The 23,596-nt window shown below is 38.1% G+C and overlaps 1 protein-coding gene across 1 annotated transcript in view; it reads left to right on the top strand.

Annotated features, from left to right (window-relative positions):
• The window catches only part of LOC126161773 (sorting nexin-6), an 86,955-nt gene that overhangs the window by 39,202 nt on the left and 24,157 nt on the right, over positions 1-23,596 (top strand). The window contains 3 exon segments of the mRNA XM_049917842.1: positions 7,385-7,500; positions 11,932-12,114; positions 13,162-13,179. Coding sequence (XP_049773799.1) covers positions 7,385-7,500; positions 11,932-12,114; positions 13,162-13,179 — 317 coding nt within the window.

Here is a 23,596-nt window from a genome sequence, read left to right as displayed (position 1 = left end):
CAACAAACCTGCATAACTGGTTACTAATGTATAGAAATTGCCGAATGTTTGTCTTACCCTCGATGAGCTGAAAAACTCTAAAAACTGAGTAACCTAGTTCATTGTAAGAAATTTGTTCCAGTTAATAACAAAGAAACTGAAACTGGGCTGAAGGATATGGCTTAACTCATTCTGAAATGGCCACCATCCATTGACATTAGAAGAAGGAAGTGCTGCTGTAACCCAGAGTATAGAGTACATACATATTGCACTAGCTGTCAAATTTATTGGAAATTCCAAGTAGGACCACATCTCAGAACCATCACATCTCTTGTGAGAACTGTAGTTAAAGTGGACCTAGTACATCTGAAAGCTCACTTCAACTTGCTTCAACTACAAGGTTACAAACTTAGATCATTTCTAACTTGTCTTGGGCAGGAAAATTGACAGTCCACATGCTGAAGTGAATTCATACGAAATGTTTATAAAACTGATTCAGTTAATATCTCTGAAAATGGTGCACAAATTTTCAAAGATACCAGCAGATGTTTGAAAATAGCGTATTTAAGGAACATAAAAGTAAAGCAAGTAAAGAATTCCTTAATACTTCGGCTACTTACAGAAGACGGGTGGAGAAATTTGCTTGAAATGAAATGAGTTGACATGTGGAAGGTGCTAATGAAACCTCAATGATTACACTACTATTCAGTCCAATGCCAACAAAATTGCTCACCAACTGCCACTTGACAGGAAGGCTGTGTGAATGGAAAAAAAAGTAACACCACAGTATCTTGAGAATGAGGAACAATTGCACGGTGCTCAGTTTTTATTGGTTTAACTCCAGAAAACCATTCACATGATGAAAAATTAGTAGGATACGTACAAGCATTTAATGAGGTAAAGGTAAGGTAAGTGGTAGACTTTTTCTTTGTTGAAAGAACCATCCCAACATTCTGACACTTTCTTGAATGACAAGAGACAGTGCGGTGTTGGGTTGCATGACTCGCGCGAATTCTTCTCTGAAGACTGTATCAGGTTGAAGGGGAATAATGTTAACCAGCTCTAGGTTTTTGAAATAAACCATGTACTCTTAGAAGCTTGTCAGTTCAACAAAGGTACATTTTAAACTCACATCCCGAAGTAACAACCATTCTGTACAAACTCCAGCAAGCCAACTGGTTCCAAGATAAATGTCAGAATCAACTAAACACTCATACAATTACATACATTCTGCTTCATGCAGAGCCAAGACATAACGTTAGTGTCTCTATGCAATACAAGCTTCATCTGTCTCTGTAACAATCCTCATGACACCACAAACCTTGGAACACTATACACACTCTCTTTGACTTTTTGATATAATTTCCAAGTCACTGCTGGTAACCACTTGTCAGCGCTGCTTATCTGACGCAGCTCCTGGCTTCTTGTAACAGCTGTCCCTCCTGCACACAGATGTGTGTGGCACAGTAAAAAGGCTCTCACCCTTGTAATTAATATATTGGGTGTTTGAGATGGTGTAGAGCCAAGTGTTTCTAGAATTTATCCCGAAATTCTCAAAGCACTACATATCCTTCCTCTTAGCTCAAACGCGCAATATTTTACACATATTCATCATATACATTAGTCCTACTTAAGATGATAATTCTTTATCTTTTAACAGTACTGTGCATATTTTACCACAATTACAAACTGTGAACCTTTCAATCCATGTAGCAAGTTACCTCTGTTTTCTACTCCTCTTCCAATCATAGATTACAAGTGTGTATAATTCATGAATACTCTGCTGCTTTGTTCTTACTTCCCATACTACTTTTTCTAAATATGTACTTATTCATTACATATTGTAACCTAAAGGAACTCTGGGTAGGAAAAAAGTTCCCTTGTTGGGTAATTGTAAACCCGAAACTTAAGGCTATTTATGCATAGAATTTAAACTTACCAGACTCATCCCTTTAAACGTGTGACTTCTGTCACGTTAACGCCCTATTTTCCCATTAGGAACAATACCTATATCTTACATGGGTTGATCGTAGGAGTACCCTTTCTTCTTCCATTTTGGTAGGTATGCCTCTTCTAACTTCCTAACCTATGGTTCAGGTCACCCCCTTTCTTGGTGCCCCTGTCTGCACAATGTAGGTCAGCCTCTCTTGGGTCTGCCTATCTGCCCTTTTTCTCGTCCAATAAATGTCTAGTGCGCCCTCCATATCCTGCTTGAGTAGGTATCCTGGTTCATTACCCTAGCATACATCTTTATGTTCACTATTGTTAAATATTCTCTGGTAAAATTACTCTCTACTTTACATGTTAACTCCACTTTCCAATACTCCATCTAATTCACTAGAGTCCTCTCACCTTCCTCACTTCTACCATATAACCAGATGTCATGCCTACACATAGTAGATGCTATGTTTACCTGTATTTACTAACTCCCAGATGATACTATACCTTTTCTCAAAGGACTAGCACGGAATGAGACAAAAACAATGGTGCAGAACCGTCACATATCACCAATGTAATATGTGTATTGATTCAGATGTACGTATATCTATATTCCCCTACATCCCTTCGCAGTTCTGGCATCACTTCAGGTTCCTAATTCATAATCCTTCTGTTTGTACTTAAAATATATCTTCATGTGTTTATAGACGTGTGTTCGTGTATTAAATAAGTTGAAGGCTATAATGAACCATGGAAATTGAGGAGGACTTCAGCAATAGAAGTATATGCATGTGGAAAGAGGGAAAGATAGTGGTACTCAATAGAGAAGTAAGAAAGGAAAATTTTGAAACTATTGCTAAGATCGAAGAAGTGAAAGGAGATTGCCCCAAAGACAGGAGACGGTGAATAACACAACTGCTGGCAGTGTCAAACGTTGGTTACGACATCAGCGAGCGGACGTGAAGTCAGCAAAGGTGAACGGCAGCTGTTGCAGTCAGCAATGCGCGGGTCACTGCGTCGGCGCCGTTGGCAGGATACTGCGACGGTGTCGGCTGGGTCGACATATGTGTGAGGACAGCTTACTTCCCCACACCAAATCTTCTTAGTCAAACTATTCTCTGTGTCTTCCTTTGTTTGGTGCTTATTAACTTCGTCACCTTTTTTTTTTTTTTAGGTAGAATCCAATTCTGCAGAACAGTTTCCTTGTCTTGTTACTCTTGGTTGCTATGGCAACTCAATATCTTTTCGAGATGGTGGAGAGCCAAGTGTTTCTAGAATTTACCCCGAAATTCTCGAAGCACCACATGTGCTCTGTGTTTTAGGAAAATTACTGAAAATCTAGACCAGGGTGGCCAGACAGGTTGAGTCTGTCTCTTCCCAAATCTGAATTCCATTTATTAACAAGTACCCTACCGTATCTCATTCGATATTATTATTATTATTATTATTATTATTATTATTATTATTATTATTATTATTATTATTATTATTATTATTATTGACTTTTTTTCCTCAGACTTAAGTCTGGTTAAAAATGGAACGTGACGCGGACCTCGGTCAAGCGTGACTTCCTTGTAACTGTATGGTATATGTTATATTGCATTTAGGAACTTTCGGGTAATTGAACAAGTATCAATAATTACAGATTTTTGTAATTGTATATATATGTTTGGATGTAGCTGTATTGCATTGATGTACTGGTGAATATTGTGAGGTATGACTCCTGTAGTTGATAGTATAATTGGGATAATGTCGACTTTATCCTGATGCCACATGTCCTTGACTTCCTCAGCCAGTTGGATGTATTTTTCAATTTTTTCCCCTGTTTTCTTCTGTATATTTGTTGTGTTGGGTATGGATATTTCAATTAGTTGTGTTAATTTCTTCTTTTTATTGGTGAGTATGATGTCAGGTTTGTTATGTGGTGTTGTTTTATCTGTTATAATCGTTCTGTTCCAGTATAATTTGTATTCATCATTCTCCAGTACATTTTGTGGTGTGTACTTGTATGTGGGAACGTGTTGTTTTATTAGTTTATGTTTTATGGCAAGTTGTTGATGTATTATTTTTGCTACATTGTCATGTCTTCTGGGGTATTCTGTATTTGCTAGTATTGTACATCCGCTTGTGATGTGATCTACTGTTTCTATTTGTTGTTTGCAAAGTCTGCATTTATCTGTTGTGGTGTTGGGATCTTTAATAATATGCTTGCTGTAATATCTGGTGTTTATTGTTTGATCCTGTATTGCGATCATGAATCCTTCCGTCTCACTGTATATATTGCCTTTCCTTAGCCATGTGTTGGATGCGTCTTGATCGATGTGTGGCTGTGTCAGATGATACGGGTGCTTGCCGTGTAGTGTTTTCTTTTTCCAATTTACTTTCTTTGTATCTGTTGATATTATGTGATCTAAAGGGTTGTAGAAGTGGTTATGAAATTGCAATGGTGTAGCTGATGTATTTATATGAGTGATTGCTTTGTGTATTTTGCTAGTTTCTGCTCGTTCTAGAAAGAATTTTCTTAAATTGTCTACCTGTCCATAATGTAGGTTTTTTATATCTATAAATCCCCTTCCACCTTCCTTTCTGCTTAATGTGAATCTTTCTGTTGCTGAATGTATGTGATGTATTCTATATTTGTGGCATTGTGAACGTGTAAGTGTATTGAGTGCTTCTAGGTCTGTGTTACTCCATTTCACTACTCCAAATGAGTAGGTCAATATTGGTATAGCATAAGTATTTATAGCTTTTGTCTTGTTTCTTGCTGTCAATTCTGTTTTCAGTATTTTTGTTAGTCTTTGTCTATATTTTTCTTTTACTTCTTCTTTAATATTTGTATTATCTATTCCTATTTTTTGTCTGTATCCTAGATATTTATAGGCATCTGTTTTTTCCATCACTTCTATGGAGTCACTGTGGTTATTCAATATGTAATCTCCTTGTTTAGTGTGTTTTCCCTTGACTATGTTATTTTTCTTACATTTGTCTGTTCCAAAAGCCATATTTATATCATTGCTGAATACTTCTGTTATCTTTAGTAATTGGTTGAGTTGTTGATTGGTTGCTGCCAGTAGTTTTAGATCATCCATGTATAGCAAATGTGTGATTTTGTGTGGGTATGTTCCAGTAATATTATATCCGTAATTTGTATTATTTAGCATGTTGGATAGTGGGTTCAGAGCAAGGCAGAACCAGAAAGGACTTAATGAGTCTCCTTGGTATATTCCACACTTAATCTGTATTGGCTGTGATGTGATGTTATCTGAATTTGTTTGGATAGTAAGTGTGGTTTTCCAGTTTTTCATAACTATGTTTAGGAACTGTATCAATTTAGGATCTACTTTGTATATTTCCAATATCTGTACGACCATAAGTGGGGTACACTATCAAAAGCGTTTTGGTAATCAATGTATGCGTAGTGTAGTGACCTTTGTTTAGTTTTAGTTTGATATGTCACCTCTGTATCTATTATCAGTTGCTCTTTACATCCTCGTGCTCCTTTGCAGCAGCCTTTTTGTTCTTCATTTATAATTTTGTTCTGTGTTGTGTGTGTCATTAATTTCTGTGTAATGACTGAAGTTAATATTTTGTAGATTGTTGGTAGACGTGTTATGGGGCGATATTTAGCTGGGTTTGCTGTGTCTGCTTGATCTTTAGGTTTCAGATAGGTTATTCCATGTGTAAGTGTATCAGGGAATGTGTATGGGTCTGCAATGTAACTGTTAAATAATTTAGTTAGATGTGAATGTGTTGAGGTGAACTTCTTTAGCCAGAAATTTGCTATTTTATCATTTCCAGGGGCTTTCCAATTGTGTGTAGAATTAATTGCTTGGGTGACTTCATGTTGCAAAATTATCACTTCAGGCATTTGTGGTATCATCTTGTATGAGTCTGTTTCTGCTTGTATCCACCGTGCATGCCTGTTATGTTGTACCGGATTTGACCATATGTTGCTCCAGAAGTGTTCCATGTCTGTTATGTTTGGTGGATTGTCTATTTTAATGTGTGTGTTATCTATTGTTTGGTAAAATCTCCTTTGGTTTGTGTTGAATATTTGGTTTTGTTTCCTTCTATTTTCACTTCTTTTTTATATCTTCCAAGTCGTTTGGCCAATGCTTGTAATTTCTGCTTCTTTTCATATAATTGCTCTATTGCTTCTTGTTGTGAGATTTTACCTAACCTTTTTCGTTTTTTGTCTGACATTTCATTTCTTATAAATTGTGTTAGCTGTCTGATGTCTTTTCTCAGTTTTTCTATTCTGATCTGTAGCCTGTATTGCCATGCTGGTTTTGTGGGTGTCTTCTGTGTGTTGGTTGGTTCTGATCTCTGCCTAGTGTGTATATTTAGTGTAGTGAGTGCTCCTATATAAACCAGTAGTTGTAACTCTTCCATAGTTACGTTTTAATTTATTTTGTTGTGTATGATTGTGTTGATAGTTTTTATTGTTGTTTCGACTTGGGGGTTATTTGGTGGTCTATGCAAGAATGGTCTAATGTCTGTATTTGTGTCTTTGTATTCTATATAGGTCAGCTGAAATTTTTCTTCTATATCATGTCACATGTGTGTCACTTCGTGTTCTATTTGTGCTTGTTCTGGTGGCTGTCTCAAGATTTCGTTTTCCTCTGATTGTTTAATTGATGCGTGTTGTTCTTTGTTTGCTCTGGGATGTTTGAGTCCATTACTGTATATTCTTCTTCTGATTGCACATTATTTTGTTCCAGTATTTGTTGTACTTGTTGTTTGATGTTTTCTAATTCTGACTGGGGTATCCTGTTATTTTTGATTATTACACGGATCTGATCAGCTAGTCATTGTTCTGTTAAAAATTTTAATTCTGGGTATCTGATAATAAATGTTGTGTATACTTGTGATCTGTATCCTGTTGTGTTGGTTCCTAAGTTTGTTGATTGGTAATAACAGAACATGGTGTCGATTAACTTCATCTGACCATCTCATCCTCTGTCTTTGTTTTCCTTCTAGGGTGGTTGCAGGAAGCATATCCTGCAAAACATCTCTATTTGGATTTAAATCATTTTCCAGCTGGCTAGCAGTGTCGTTACCATTGTGGGCGGGCATAGGGTTCAAGCGTCGTCCCCGACCATGACGGCGCTTGTCCGAGGCTTCTTTAATTCTGTCCTGAACCAACTAATCACACTAAAAGGGGGGTTAGCCCTATTAGTGGTTTGTTCTTTTCGTCGCCTTTTACGACTGGCAGAACATACCGGAGGCCTATTCTTTTCCCGGGCCTCCACGGGGATGATGATGATGATGATGATGATTATTATTATTATTATTATTATTATTATTATTATTATTTATTTCTGGACGTATATGACAACACAGAAAATAATTTGGCGGTAGTTTGCTTGTAGCTATCTTGGTTAACATGTCTTAAATGCCATGTTTCGGTTGCTATAAAAACATATTTTGCATAATGTACCCCAGTGCTGATTTTCTAAAATTTCAGATGTTGCTGATAGTTACATAAAAATATCAACTGGATTTGTGCAGCTTTCAACAATTGATAATACTGATTTGGAAAAGTTTTTGACAAAAGTGGCAGAGACTTTTGAGAAAGCAAGGGTGAGTAATAGTTAAAGTAGTAACAAAAGATTTTATCATCAAAAGATTCATACCGGATTTGAGTTTTACTATGAATCATTTCTTTTGCCTCATACAGATCTCTTGTAGCTGCTGTTACTCTAAAGGTTGCTTGAAATTTGAAAAAGTGTCTTCATGGTTAAGGCATTTGAAATTTTTCTGGGTTAGAAAATTTTAGTGAAGTAATGAAAATGTTTCCAATTAAGTGATACATCTTATATTTAATTTGAAGCTGAAGTTGCATGTATTACGTGACAGAATAATATGCCCACAGATGTGAAGTTCTGACAAAGATTTAAAGGCTTCAGTTCTGCTGTGGCATGTATCGGACACAGATGCCACTACCTTGGCGCATTAAAGCTCCCAATATGTTGACATATTTTTATTGTTTGACAATGTTTAAGATTACAGTAAAATGTTAAAATACCAAAGATTTAATTTTCTGCACTTGTGAGAAGTATTGTGAGAACAATGGAGATAGGAAGTTTCCAATTGCAGTTTGGGAGAGATGGGCCACTTTTTGATAGCAAATAGTGCCACTTTAGACATCAATAATACTTGTCTGTTTATTGATTAATGTTTTAATGATGACAGTATGTACACCATTTTAGTGCCATCTGGATTCTCCCCTGACACCAGCTTCTCAGAACTCTGTAGGTGGGAACTGTTGTTAAATGTCCTTGGTTCTCACCACCCACCTGGCCTTAGTTCACGTGAAGCCCTGATCTCAATCATTCCATTCAGTAACTGTTCCTTTCTTCACTCCCTTTTGGTTTCCTGTATCTTTCATTTTCTGATCAGTCTGTTTCCCCCTCCTCACATTTGTCACATATAATGCACTTGCCTTTATGTTCTTAATTCTTGCATGATGTTTTGTCAGTAAGCTGTTGTTCTTATTACCCTATCTTCCACATTTAAATTCTCAGTGTTTCAAATCTCATCCAATGCAGTCTCCAACAGTTGGTGTTTCCTTCTTGTCCCATCAAGCAAGATTCCCCCAATTCGGGGTTCGGGGGCAAACTTTCCCCACCTCTCCCCATTTCCTGAACCTCACCAGTCCTTAATCACCCTTCCTTCTCTTTCAGTGCTCCTGCCAATAGGAGCCACTGGCTTAGAGCCGAAAGTGTAATTTCAGAACTGTAGGTAGAGGGAGAGGAGGGGAGGGGAGGGGAAGTGGTGTAACCTATAAACAGGGAAGACTCCAAAGGATTAATTGCTAAGCTTTTTGTAAGAGGAAAAATGTACAGGGTGCTTCAAAACAGCTCTTTGTAATTCTCAAGAACGTCTTCCTCATGGGAGAGGATAGAACTTCAGGTAAATTTTATCTTACATATAGGACTGAAATAATTTATTTTCAAAAGAACCATCCAATATTACAATATTAAAAGTATCTTTCACTACATCTTGTTGGACTTGTGGAACAAATTTCCACTGACTTGAAGACAAACAAAACTGTGGGAATGATGAGACTGTTTTAAACTTGAAACCTGAGCTATATTGTGTTATAAATAGGGATCAAACAGGATGTTATGTCTCTTGTAAGGTAATTTTGTTCTGAGGTGCTAGTTACAGAATCAGCTGTCAGCCAATTGAATCACCTCATGCACTGGTGCGCTGGCCAATATAGAAAAAACACTCTGGAGAAAAAGGTTATCGGCAATTACAGAACCCATCACACAACAAAGGGAAATCACAAGTAGAAGCAGAGGAATTAAATTACATGCCTTGATCAGTAATCATTTATAGGCTCATGTTTCTGAGAAAATGCTTAAATATTAGTGGTTTACACTGATATTATTTACCAGATTGTGAGGGATTTAGCAATGTTAGTGATGTTGCTTTTCCTAATTATAGTCACACCAAAAAAATGTGACTATACCGTATGTGCCGTAATGTGTTGCTTATGGTATTCCAAATTTTTATGCTTAATTTTTTTTTTATACATAGGTTGGAACTTAAATAGTGGCAACACTGCTGTGGAGACACTATGCAGTGAAATCTACTATTGTCACTGATAGCACACATTGCTGACATACCTACCTTATCTCTGAGCAAATGGACTCGTCCATCTCACGTCACTGGTGTGTGGACAATCAAGGGAGACAGTCACTTGAGTGAGCAGTCTAACGTAACAGTGTCACTATGTTTCCGAAACAGGAACAATGGAGTTGGATCAAGTTGAATGTGCCAGAGGTCGTACAGCACAACAGTGTCATTGAGGTCTTCAAGAGGTTTGCAGGGAATTGGCATTGCCGTACGCTTTCTTACACCATATCGTAACACTGGATGAGGCATAGGCCACATTGTACGAGCCAAAACTGAAACTCCAATCCAACGAATGGTGTCGTTATGGATTGCCACGAAAGTGGAAAGTGCGTCAGAGCCCCAGTATGGTGAAAGTTACGGTGATTGTGTAAGACTGTGATGGTGTTATCCGAACACATTACATTCCTCCACGGCAGACTATCAATGCACAGTATTACTGTTCATTTTTCGAGCATCACATGCAACCAGATTTGCAAAAGAAGCTGTGACACTTTCTGTGCAACCCACCCATCACTTTGCACGGCAATGCGCGGGTACATACAGCACAAGCTGTGGCTGTTCTGTTTGGTCAATGGGATTGGGAAGTACTGTACCATCCACCATACTCCCCGGACTTAAGTCCCTGTGACTTTTTGCCCGGGTTCCTGGGTTCGATTCCCGGTGGGGTCAGGGATTTTATCTGCCTCGTGATGACTGGGTGTTGTGTGATGTCCGTAGGTTAGTTAGGTTTAAGTAGTTCTAAGTTCTAGGGGACTGATGACCATAGATGTTAAGTCCAATAGTGCTCGGAGCCATTTGAGCCCTGTGGCTTTGATTTGATTCCGAAGATGAAGGAACCACTTCGTGGCTTTCGCTTCAAACTGTTCCAGAGATCAACAGGCAGTAAACCGCCCCATTCGCACCATCAACAGAACAGATGCTGCTAATGGTATACTATGCCTTCCACATAACTGGCAATGGGTTCTACACAGTGCTGGTGGCTACTTTGAGGGATGTAACGGGTGTAAACGTGCAACTCTTCTGTATCAGTTGTGAATAAATAGTTGCCACTATTTAAGTTCCAACCCTTGTATATACATGGCACCCAGGAGAATGTAGTGATTCTGGTCATAAATCTTTCCTTGGGGAAACTGCCAGAAACATTAAGCTTTTGATTCTCATGAGAGATTATGGTATGTGGTGGTTCCATGTATTCTTGCATTGTGGCACTTAACTTTCCCATTTAAATGGAGTATAGCTAAGTTACTTAATGCCATATTTGAAAGGAAATTATCTTCCATCTCCACACCCAGAATAAATTAACAAAATTCACAAGGGACTTGCAGTAATTGGATCCTGTATGGTTTGAGATATAACTGCCTCTCTAGAACACTCTACACAAGAGACCTGGCTAACTCTCAGCTGGCACAAGGACTACATTCAGAACTCTGTTGAATATGCTCTGTGTTAGAGTACATGAGCTGACACGTGGGTTTAGCTGTATGTACACCACCAGTGACTTCAATCTGCCGGTGCCATTGATAATTAGTTTCAGCTGTAATAGGTGCAATGCCACAATTTTGATGAAAATTACATCACACTATTGTAACTTAATTTCCTTTGTTCAATCAATCAGCACACAACCCAAAAAGCCTTTTGTTGGTGTGTTATCATAGACTCAAGAGTTATGAAACAGGAAAACCTCTCCTGGCAACCACATGTTCCAGCAACATAAAAAATTTAACAGAAGTGAAATTAAATTTCAGTACTCCATGTAAAATTTGCACATTGTTCCTATCTTAATTCATGTAGAAGATAGTCTCGTGAGTTTGAATAAATGCTTTTGAAATGCCGTGTATATCAGCTAAACAGAATCAACAGCAAATTATAAGCAGATTTGTTACTGTCATTGTTGGATGTTACTGGAAGATACTAAAATTTAAAGCTTAAGACTCCTGCTCTGAATTTCCAGCTTTGAGAAGTTCGGTATAATCACATGGAAAAATTAAATTGTTCAGTGACAAATAACTAGTATGAGGGGAGCAGTGCAGCCTTATAGAAATAAAAGTACAAGGAAGCATTTTGATCATTGGCAGCACTTTTTGAGTCATTGAAAGTGATAGAAAGTTATTAGGCATAACCTTACTTGTAAATCCTAATTGGACCAGTTACAAAGTTGACATGATTAGTGCAGTACTTAAAACATGATGCACACTCGGTTCACAAGTCACACTTCTAATGATATGTAAATGCATGTCATTTTATTTCAAGTGTCATGGATGTGAATAAAGTAAAGAAAGAATATAGCAAGTCTTCCAAATATATGATGACAATTTGGTGTTGGTCAAATTCATAAACTTGAAACATAGTATGTTCATTGTTTTGCAGAAAATAGAAGGAAGAGTTGCTTCTGATGAGGATCTGAAACTATCTGATACATTAAGGTATTATATGAGAGACACATTTGCTGCCAAACAGCTTTTATATAGACGTTTACGTTGTTTAACGGATTATGAGAATGCCAACCGAAACCTGGAGAAAGCTCGGACAAAGAACAAGGATATTCATGCGGTGAGAATACTATATTAATTTGTTCAAATTTTAATTGTTCTTTGTGTATGTGTAATGCTGATGAAATGTTGAGCAGTCCTAAATTGAGAGAAATTTCATAGAATGCTTCCACCATTTGTACATCATACATGAAGTGAATTTCTTACTGTTGGTTTTGAAATTCTGTGAACTAAATAAAATGTTAATATACGTTTTAATAAAAAACTGTCATATGAAGTAACTGTTTTTAATGTTGATATAGTAGTCAGTGTAATCTTGTTGTAGTAAAAGTGGAACACTATTAGCTATGAATTGTGTAAAACTTACTAACATTTAATAATGTTAGTCAGTACTGGAGTAATTATCTGAAGTACTAAGTTTTTAAAATAAAATGCATATGAACACATGCAGAGCAATTCCTTTATGGTGCATCATGCATTTAGTTGCATAAATACGTACAACCATTTCTTTTATTTAGTTTTTTTACAGGATGTGTGTATTTCAGGCTAGGCAGAAATGTTGCCACTTCAGTGATTGCTAATTATAAAATTGTGAAGACTGGTTAGAATTCATGAGACAAAATTTGGAAGCTGATATAAATGGGGGTGAAATGCAATTTGTATACTGTGTCTTTTTTCCCTTTTTGTAAGTGGGATTAAAATAGGTAGTACATGTACAAGAAAGCTCCACATTGTGATAACACCAATTACATGAAGGTACAAAGAATACAACAATGTTTGACAGGATTGTGCCATTAAAGGTGGATGGTAAGAGAATAATGAAAAGTCTGTTCAGTGCACACTTGTGCTATTATTGTATCTTAAAATGTTATCTGAGCAGCAGTAAAGACAGAGACAAAGATTTTGGTTATTAATGCATAGAATACTATTGTCCAGAAATGTACAAAACACAATTTTTTTGTCATACTTTCAAAACAGAAAATTCTAAAATACTGAGGAAATAGCCTGACATGCAAATCATTGAGTGTTCTTTCTTTACTGCTGTTTACTGCTGTAATTCTTCAACTTTATTATTAATACCTGGGTATTATTATTTTTGCTATCTCAGGCTCTGGAAGTAGCAGATGTAAGTACTTCTCCACTTAAACACAATTCATCAACATTCATGCATGTGTCTCCAGAAATTCAGTTCACTGTGTTTCCTTCCTGCAAATGTCAGAATATTCAGCACTTAAGTCTTTATGAGGTGTTAAATTTAAGTAAAATGTTGCTCAAAAACTGATGTAAAAGGCAGTGTCATTGGTATATTGGCAGTGTGTTGAACAAATTGGGTGATTATGAAATAATTTGCAAGAGAGAAGTACTTTAAAGATTAATGTTGCAGCAGTAGTAGTAGTAGTAGTTGTAGTAGTAGTACATTGCTTATGCCAAAGTTAAGAACAATAATCAGCACTAATAGGCTTATATTTCAAAGTCTTGGATCACAGAGTCTGTTGGCTCTGAAAATAGTTTAACCTAAGCTGCTTCTTTAAAATCTTTCATTCACATGGTTGTCACCTTCTACTTCATGGAATAAAAATTTCTAACTTTTGTAAATTACAGCAGTGTTTTAAGTAGTCATTCAACTATAGTGTTTGTCTTGAAAGTAATCCATCCTTGATGATGACTCAAGGAAAATTTAATTGTCTCAGATCTATAGATCACCTACGTCTGAGGTAGAAGCAGGGGTGCTATTCAAACACTGGAAGGCCTTGGCAATACTGACAATTTAAGAAAGGGAAAATAGGCTGAAGGCATTAATTGATATTTGTGTTACGGAGGGCATTGATACACCGCTATGGTGGTTTAATGACTAGCACATCACGTAGTAAGCAGCAGACCTGGGTCCTATCAGTGGCAAAAATTTTAATTCATTTCTTGAGCTTTCAAAGTTGACTCATGCCTCAAGGAAAATTTAATTACATCAAATCTTTAGGAATATATAACATTAAAAAAATAAATTGGGTAGGTTCAACTACTGAAAATTCTTAAAAGTACAACCTTCCTACATGAATAAATTTTTGCTAGTGTAATTTCTATGCATCATAAGCTTTTTGGAACTCATCAGTTTGGCCTGCTCTTTAGGGACGCCACCACAGTAGCTTCAGAGATGTTGACAAACATTAGATGCTGCCCTTCAAGGTCCCTTCTTTGTTGAGGAAACAAGAAAGTCCGCCAGAATCATGTCTCAACTTTAGGGCAGCTGCAGCAACATTGTGAAACAGATTTGAGTCAGGTAGGCTGTGACAACAAAGGCAGTGTGAGCCGGGGTGTTTTCACGTGCAGTTTCCACCAAGTGTGGAATTCCTTTCGGATGTGGATAACCCTGAGATTAAGTTTCTAGAGCACTTCCTTGTAAAATTGAGCATTGATGGCCTGACCAGAGAGCACAATCTCATGGTGCACTATCCGCTTTGCATAAAGAAATACAAAGAGTGTGGACTTCACCTGGGACTTGATCATGCAAAACTACTTCTGGTGTGACAGCAACATAGTGTGCCATTCCACATTTTACCTCTTAGACTTTGGATCATACTGCAAGACCCATGACTGATTTACAGTGATCACATTGTCCAAGAAATGTGATCATCCTCAGAGTAGCTTCAGTTTTCACACACTTCCATTTGGCGTTGCTTTTGCATGTTGATCAAAACTCTGGGCACAAGTATTGCACAAATCTTCTGCATGGTCAAGTCTTCAGATATACTCTTGTGAAAAACTATTTTGAGCAAGTTCAGTAATTCGGACTTCAATTGGACACTCATTTGAAGGTCTGAATTCAGTAACTGGCACACAAGACTTAGATGGTCATTTATTCGTGGTGTTGATGGGCATCTTGCATGGGTGTTGTCAGTGACCTACTCGCAACCTTCTATAAAAATCTGTTCATCTGTGATCTGGAAAGGCAATCGTCCTCAAAAGCTTCCTTACGCATTCCAAAAGTTTCCAGCAGAATCTCATTAAGCTTCATGCAAAATTCTTTTTTTTTTTTTTTTTTTTTTTTTTTTTTCATAGTGTTGCTCTACCTCCATCGTAAGTTGGACCACTGTGGTGAGAATCGTGGAAGAATAGATTCTAACGCTCCAAAAACAAAGAGCCACTTAGCAATCTAATCCTGGAATTCTAGTAGCCCCGTCCTCATGTGATGCATTACTTTCCGGACACAACCTCTTTGTATAAATTATAGTTTCAGATAATAAGAGCTTAGTTGACACTACAGTGAAACCATGCTTTTTCCACTTCTAAAAAAAAAAGAATAAATGTGGAAAAATGTAGGAAATAACATTGTTATGTATAGAATTTCCCCCCCCCCCCCCTCCCGTGCATTTTCGTACTTCATATATGATATATCTAAACAAAAGGCATCAAGATACTTATCAGGGATTTGTTCATTATGTCATAAAGTTTTATTATTTAAGAAAGACTGCTGATGTAGTTGCAGCTGGTAACTGCCTGGGAAGTAGAAATGTTTGACTTGATTCCGTACATCATAATTCATGTTTTTGGAAAGTGTTTAACTGTCATTCATTATTTCAGTAATGAAACACTGCTAAAGTTACGTATTTTTTCATGCTTTACACAATGTGTTTTGAGATTGTCTCATTGTTGAGTGTAAATATGTATGTAAATATTTTGTATGGTGTTTGCGTATGTGGTGTTCTGTCTCTCTTGCACTTCAGTCATTTGAGGTTAGGTATTATGCCTCCTCAATCATGGATGCTGTGTTTAAACCAAAAACATTACCAAGAGAACAAAGATGTCAACTACTGCTACAAGTGGCCAAACAATGAAACACATTAAATATGCTTCCACAAAGGAGTCATGACAATCACAACAATCACGGAGCTGCACTTGCACAATACAGTTTGGAAATGTTTGCGATTGGTCATGATATCTAAATTCAAATTAACCTAGTTACTCCCATCAGTCACCACGCTGACAAGGGAACCTCCCCATCGCACCCCCCTCAGATTTAGTTATAAGTTGGCACAATGGATAGGCCTTGAAAAACTGATCACAGATAAATCGAGAAAACAGGAAGAAGTTGTGTGGAACTATGAAAAAAATAATCAAAATATACAAACTGAGTAGTCCATGTGCAAGATATGCCACATCTAGGATAATGTGAGCTCAGGAGTGCCATGGTCCCATGGTTAGCATGAGCAGCTGCAGAACAAGAGGTCCTTGGTTCAAGTCTTCCCTTGAGTGAAAAGTTTAATTTTTTAATTTCAGACAATTATTAAATGTCCGTCCGATGCGATCACTTTTTTGGGAGTGATTATCACATGAACAAGAAAACCTAAATCGGGCAAGGTACAAGAATCTTTTTACCCATTCACCAAGTGTACAAGTTAGGTGGGTCGACAACATATTCCTGTCATGTGACACACATGCCGTCACTAGTTTCGTATAGAATATATCAGATGTGTTTTCCTGTAGAGGAATCGGTTGACCTATGACCTTGCGATCAAATGTTTTCGGTTCCCATTGGAGAGGCACGTCCTTTCATCTACTAATTGCACGGTTTTACGGTTCGGTCGCAAAACACAGACAATAAACTTATTACAGTGAACAAAGACGTCAATGAACGAACGGGCAGATCATAACTTTGCGAAAATAAAGAAAGTAAAATTTTCACTCGAGGGAAGACTTGAACCAAGGACCTCTCGTTCCGCAGCTGCTCGTGCTAACCACGGGACCACGGCGCTCCTGAGCTCGCACCATCCTAGATGTTGCCTATCTTGCGCATGGACTACTCAGTTTGTGTATTTTGCTTATTTTTTTTCATAGTTCCACACAACTTCTTCCTGTTTTCTTGATTGATCTGTGATCAGTTGTTCAAGGCCTATCCACTGTGCCAACTTATAACTAAATCTGAGGGGGGTGCGATGGGGAGGTTCCCTTCTGAGTAGAGCTTTACAGTGACAGGAGATGCGGCACGAATTGTTCACTTTCACCTGTTCATCATTTCAGGTCCTCTGAGCGTAGCTCCAAGGTGTCGAAAAACTTAACCATGTAACTTTTATAAACACTTTTTTTCAACTTTTATAGTCCTGTCCTCCTCAGTTGCGCGCAATATTACGGTATATTAATAATTTTTATTTATGGACCGTCTGACAGCAACTGAATAAAACACAATTATAGTGCCATACGTGTTTCGCCTTTATTTTCTGCAAGGCATCATCAGTGGCCTGGAATATGTACATATGTTAGCTATTTTATTTACATTTTTGTCATTGTGCCTGTAGGTTATAAACAGTTCTGGTGGTTGGTATTTCCTATTAAGTAGTAATGTTTAGAACTGTACTTACAGGTTGCGTGGACAATTTCCTACATATTACGCTCCTGTTGCATTTTTGGTGTTGCTCTTCTTCTTATGAACGCCAATTTGCGGTTTTTTTCGCCATTCCACAACACTACGCACAGAACGCTTGTTTTAAGGCAATGTTTTGGTTTCTGTTGACGACTGTCAAATGTTTTTGCCAAAGATCGAATGTTATTGCCAAACTTATGAGTGTAACTATTGAAGTATCTGTGGTCGGTTCGTGTATACGTGTGTGTGTGTGTGTGTGTGTGTGTGTGTGTGTGTGTGTGTAATATTTTTTTTTTTAACCCCTTGTGTGTTCCACATCCAGAAAGCCATAGCAGAAAACAAACATGTGATAAATGAACACACACACATCAGCACAGGCTCCCTACTACACTTAGTAAAGGAAATGATAACATAATAAAAAAATAAAATAAAAAAATAATAAAAAAACTCTTCCCCACATCATCTGCAGACACACACACACCACACACACACACACACACACACACACAGCGAAAAAAAAACACACACACAGCACAAAAAAATAGATATCACACCAAAAAAAACACACACACACACACACACACACACACACACACACACACACACACACACAAACGCACGCACACACACACACACACACACACACACACACACACAAACGCACACACAAATGTATACACAAACAGACCACAGATACTTCATAGTTACACTCATAAGTTTGGCAATAACATTCGATCTTTGGCAAAAACATTTGACAGTCGTCAACAGAAACCAAAACATTGCCTTAAAACAAGCGTTCTGTGCGTAGTGTTGTGGAATGGCGAAAAAAAACCGCAAATTGGCGTTCATAAGAAGAAGAGCAACACCAAAAATGCAACAGGAGCGTAATATGTAGGAAATTGTCCACGCAACCTGTAAGTACAGTTCTAAACATTACTACTTAATAGGAAATACCAACCACCTGAACTGTTTATAACCTATAGTCACAATGACAAAAATGTAAATAAAATAGCTAACATATGTACATATTCCAGGCCACTGATGATGCCTTGCAGAAAATAAAGGCGAAACGCGTATGGCACTAAAATTGTGTTTTATTCAGTTGCCGTCAGACGGTCCATAAATAAAAATTATTAATATACCGTTTATAAACACTACTTGATGGCCAATGCTGTACCAGCATCACTTTACGTCAATTGTTTGTTTTTTCTCCACGAATATTTTTTCTTAAAGCATAAATTGTGGGAAAATTGTAAATATATTAGTGCAAAATCGGGTGCGAATTAACAGAGTGGATATAAGAAATTTGACAAAGCAATAAAAATGTAAACAGTACGGAAAACGTTAATTCAGGGAATGTAAAAGTGTAGTAGTAGTAGTAGTAGTAGTAGTTGTTGTTGTTGTTGTTGTTGTTGTTGTTGTTGTGGTCTTCAGTCCTGAGACTGGTTTGATGCAGCTCTCCATGCTACTCTACCCTGTGTAAGCTTCTTCATCTCCCAGTACCTACTGCAACCTGCATCCTTCTGAATCTGTTTAGTGTATTCCTCTCTTGGTCTCCCTCTACGATTTTTATCCTCCACGCTGCCCTCCAATACTAAATTGGTGATCCCTCGATGCCTCAGAACATGTCCTACCAACCGATCCCTTCTTCTGGTCAAGTTGTGCCACAAACTTCTCTTCTCCCAATCCTATTCAATACCTCCTCATTAGTTCTATGATCTACCCATCTAATCTTTAGCATTCTTCTGTAGCACCACATTTTGAAAGCTTCTATTCTCTTCTTGTCCAAACTATTTATTGTCCATGTTTCACTGCCATACATGGCTACACTCCATACAAATACATTTAGAAAATACTTCCAGACACTTAAATCTATGCTCGATGTTAACAAATTTCTCTTCTTCAGAAACGCTTTCCTTGCCATTGCCAGTCTACATTTTATATCCTCTCTACTTCGACTATCATCAGTTATTTTGCTCCCCAAATAGCAAAACTCCTTTACTACTTTAAGTGTCTCATTTCCTAATCTAATACCCGCAGCATCTCCCGACTTAATTCGACTACATTCCATTATCCATGTTTTGCTTTTTTGATGTTCATCTTATACCCTCCTTTCATGACACTGTCCACTCCGTTCAACTGCTCTTCCTTTGCTGTCTCTGACAGAATTACAATGTCATCGGTGAACCTCAAAGTTTTTATTTCTTCTCCATGGATTTTAATACCTGCTCCGAATATTTCTTTTGTTTCCTTCACTGCTTGCTCAATATACAAATTGAATAACATCGGGGATAGGCTACAACCCTGTCTCACTTCCTTCCCAACCACTGCTTCCCTTTCGTGCCCCTCGACTCTTACAACTGCCATCTGGTTTCTGTCCAAATTGTAAATAGCCTTTCGCTCCCTGTATTTTACCCCTGCCACCTTCAGAATCTGAAAGAGAGTATTCCAGTCAACATTGTCAAAAGCTTTCTCAAAGTCTACAAATGCTAGAAACGTAGGTTTGCTTTTCCTTAATCTAGCTTCTAAGATAAGTCGTAGGGTCAGTATTGCCTCACGTGTTCCAATATTTCTACGGAATCCAAACTGATCTTCCCCGAGGTCAGCTTCTACCAGTTTTTCCATTCGTCTGTAGAGAATACGCGTTAGTATTTTGCATCCGTGACTTATTAAACTGATTGTTCGGTAATTTTCACATCTGTCAGCACCTGCTTTCTTTGGGATCGGAATTATTATATTCTTCTTGGAGTCTGAGGGTATTTCGCCTGTTTCATACATCTTGCTCACCAGGTGGTAGAGTTTTGTCAGAACTGGCTCTCCCAAGGCCGTCAGTAGTTCTAATGGAATGTTGTCTACTCCCAGGGCCTTGTTTTGACTCGGGTCTTTCAGTGCTCTGTCAAACTCTTCACACAGTATCATATCTCCCATTTCATCTTCATCTACATCCTCTTCCATTTCCATAATATTGTCCTCAAGTACATCGCCCTTGTGTAGGCCATCTATATACTCCCTCCTCCTTTCTGCTTTCCCTTCTTTGCTTAGAACTGGGTTTCCATCTGAGCTCTTGATATTCATACAAGTGGTTCTTTTTTCTCCAAAGGTCTCTTTAATTTTCCTGTAGGCAGTATCTATCTTACCCCTAGTGAGATAACCCTCTATATCCTTACATTTATTTGTCCTCTAGCTATCCCGCACTTCCTGTCGATCTCGTTTTTGAGACGTTTGTATTCCTTTTTGCCTGCTTCATTTACTGCATTTTTATATTTTCTCCTGTCATCAATTAAATTCAGTATTTCTTCTGTTACCCAAGGATTTCTACTAGCCCTCATCTTTTTACCTACTTAATCCTCTGCTGCCTTCACTACTTTATCTCTCAAAGCTACCCATTCTTCTTTTACTGTATTTCTTTCCCCCCATTCCTGTCAATTGTTCCGTTATGCTCTCCCTCAAACTCTGTACAACCTCTGGTTCTTACAGTTTATCCAGGTCCCATCTCCTTAAATTCCCACCTTTTTGCAGTTTCTTCAGTTTTAATCTACAGTTCATAGCCAATACATTGTGATCAGAGACCACATCTGCTCCTGGAAATGTCTTACAATTTAAAACCTGATTCCTAAATCTCTCTTACCATTATGTAATATATCTGAAACCTGTCAGTATCTCCAGGCTTCTTCCATGTATACAACATTCTTTTATGATTCTTGTACCAAGTGTTAGCTATGATTAAGTTGTGCTCTGTGCAAAATTCTACCAGGCGGCTTCCTCTTTAATTTCTTAGCCTCCAATCCATATTCACCTACTACGTGTCCTTCTCTCCCTTTTCCTACCACCGAATTCGTCACCCATGACTATTAAATTTTCGTCTCCCTTCACTATCTGAATAATTTCTTTTATTTCATCATACATTTCTTCAATTTCTTCGTCATCTGCAGAGCTAGTTGGCATATAAACTTGTACTACTGTAGTAGGCGTGGGCTTCGTGTCTATCTTGGCCACAATAATGCGTTCACTATGCTTTTTCTAGTAGCGTGCCCGCACTCCTATTTTTTTATTCATTAGTAAACCTACTCCTGCATTACCCCTATTTGATTTTGTATTTATAACCCTGTATTCACCCGACCAATACTCTTGTTCCTCCTGCCACCGAACTTCACTAATTCCCACTATATCTAACTTTAACCTATCCATTTCCCTTTTTAAATTTTCTAACCTACCTGTCCGATTAAGGGATCTGACATTCCACGCTCTGATCCGTAGAATGCCAGTTTCCTTTCTCCTGATAACGACGTCCTCTTGAGTAGTTCCTGCCCGGAGATCCGAATGGGGGACTATTTTATCTCCGGAATATTTTACCCAAGAGAACGCGATCATCATTTAATCATACAGTAAAGCTGCATGCCCTCGGGAAAAATTACGGCCGTAGTTTCCCCTTGCTTTCAGCTGTTCGCAGTACCAGCACAGCAAGGCCGTTTTGGTTAATGTTAAAAGGCCAGATCAGTCAATCATCCAGACTGTTGCCCCTGCAACTACTGAAAAGGCTGCTGCCCCTCTTCAGGAACCACACGTTTGTCTGGCCTCTCAACAGATACCCCTCTGTTGTGGTTGCACCTACGGTACGGCTATCAGTATCACTGAGGTACGCAAGCCTCCCCACCAATGGCAGGGTCCATGGTTCTTGGGGGGAAAAGTGTTATACTATATTTAATAGTGTAATGTGGTCAGTATGAAAATACAGAATAATCAGGGCTCATATTATCACTTAATATTTGTGGGTAACCAGTTTTAATTTTGGTATATATGTAAATGATAAACTGAGAACTTTATACTGAAACTATTATTAGCCAATGTGGGAACCTATGGTTGAAATAGTATGCTGAAATTGTAGGTGAAAATATCAGTGACAGAGTTTGAAGCAGGCCAGAAAGTGTGCTCAGTTAGCCTTATGATTAAAGTGACTGCTTGTAATAAGCAGGGAACTTGAATCAGTCCCAGCCAAGCAGAAATTTTCAGTTGTCCCCTTTGACTATTTATTTAATGAAGAGTGAATGGTCAATTGAGTTTTATTATGAGACTTCGGTTAGTTAGAATACTTGAAGAACAGATGTAAGAGAAAATAAAATTTTGTAAATGTCTTGTTTATTATGTACATGAGTAGTATTGACTGGCTATCCTGGTCATGGGGTGCAAGACAAGAGAGGAAATAGCTAAATGGTGTTAAAAATACTTCTTCTTTCATCATAGTCTAGACCATATCCTGGCCATGTTGGTTTGCCTGGGAATGACGCTGCTGATGCTGCAGCCAAACTCGCCGTCCATCTCTGTTGGCGCGCCTTTTACTCTGTTCCCTCACAAGATATTTCTACTTTTCTCTATCAGTGTATCACGTCACTTTGGCATGACCATTGGTGCTCCCTTCATGGGAACAAACTCAGAAGTAAAACCTCTCCCAACAGCCTGGTCGACTTCCACCTGACCGTCTCGCTTTGAGGAAGTAATGTTAGCTCGGTTGCGAATAGGGCACTGCCGCTTTAGTCATCGCCACTTGTTCAGTGGTGACCCTGCACCCAGCTGTCCTTTCTATAGCCAGCCATTAACAGTCAGACATTTCCTGATCCTCTGCACCTATTTTAGCCACTTATGTCTCTGGGTTGGGCTGCCTCCCACTTTGCCGGACATTTTAGCAGGTGACGTGCGAGCTGTGGCTCGTGTTTTTAGTTTTTTAGGAAGCAGAAATATGGCGAAAGAGATTTGATTTCTACCTGGTGACTCTGGTTTCTTGTCGACATCTTTTAGTTACCCTTCCGTAACATCTTCGTGTTTTAGATTTGTTTTTTCTTCCCTCTTGTATTGGACCTCATAACAGTTTTTTTTTACCCTCGCGGTCCCAGCATCTCTGGTTCTTTACTAGGCACTTATGACCTCAGATGTTTTGCACCTTAAACCACCCCCCCCTCCCCTCCTCCCAAAAAGAGTGTAGACCATAAGAAAGAGGTGTACTGAACTGTGAAAAAAAGCAAAATAGAAAAAATGGTCCAAGCTTAACAAGTGCAAAAATTGAGAGAAATTGAACAGCTGTGGTGTCGTGCTTATGTGGTCATAGTGTTGGATTCAAAACTCTCTCGTCCCATTTATGTTTTATTTTTATTATTTTTTTCACAACATTATGAAGTGTCTGTCTCGTAATTGAAAT

Source organism: Schistocerca cancellata, chromosome 2 (genome assembly GCF_023864275.1).
Source record: "Schistocerca cancellata isolate TAMUIC-IGC-003103 chromosome 2, iqSchCanc2.1, whole genome shotgun sequence".
Classification (NCBI taxonomy): domain Eukaryota; kingdom Metazoa; phylum Arthropoda; class Insecta; order Orthoptera; family Acrididae; genus Schistocerca; species Schistocerca cancellata.
This window is presented reverse-complemented; position numbering and strand designations above follow the sequence as displayed.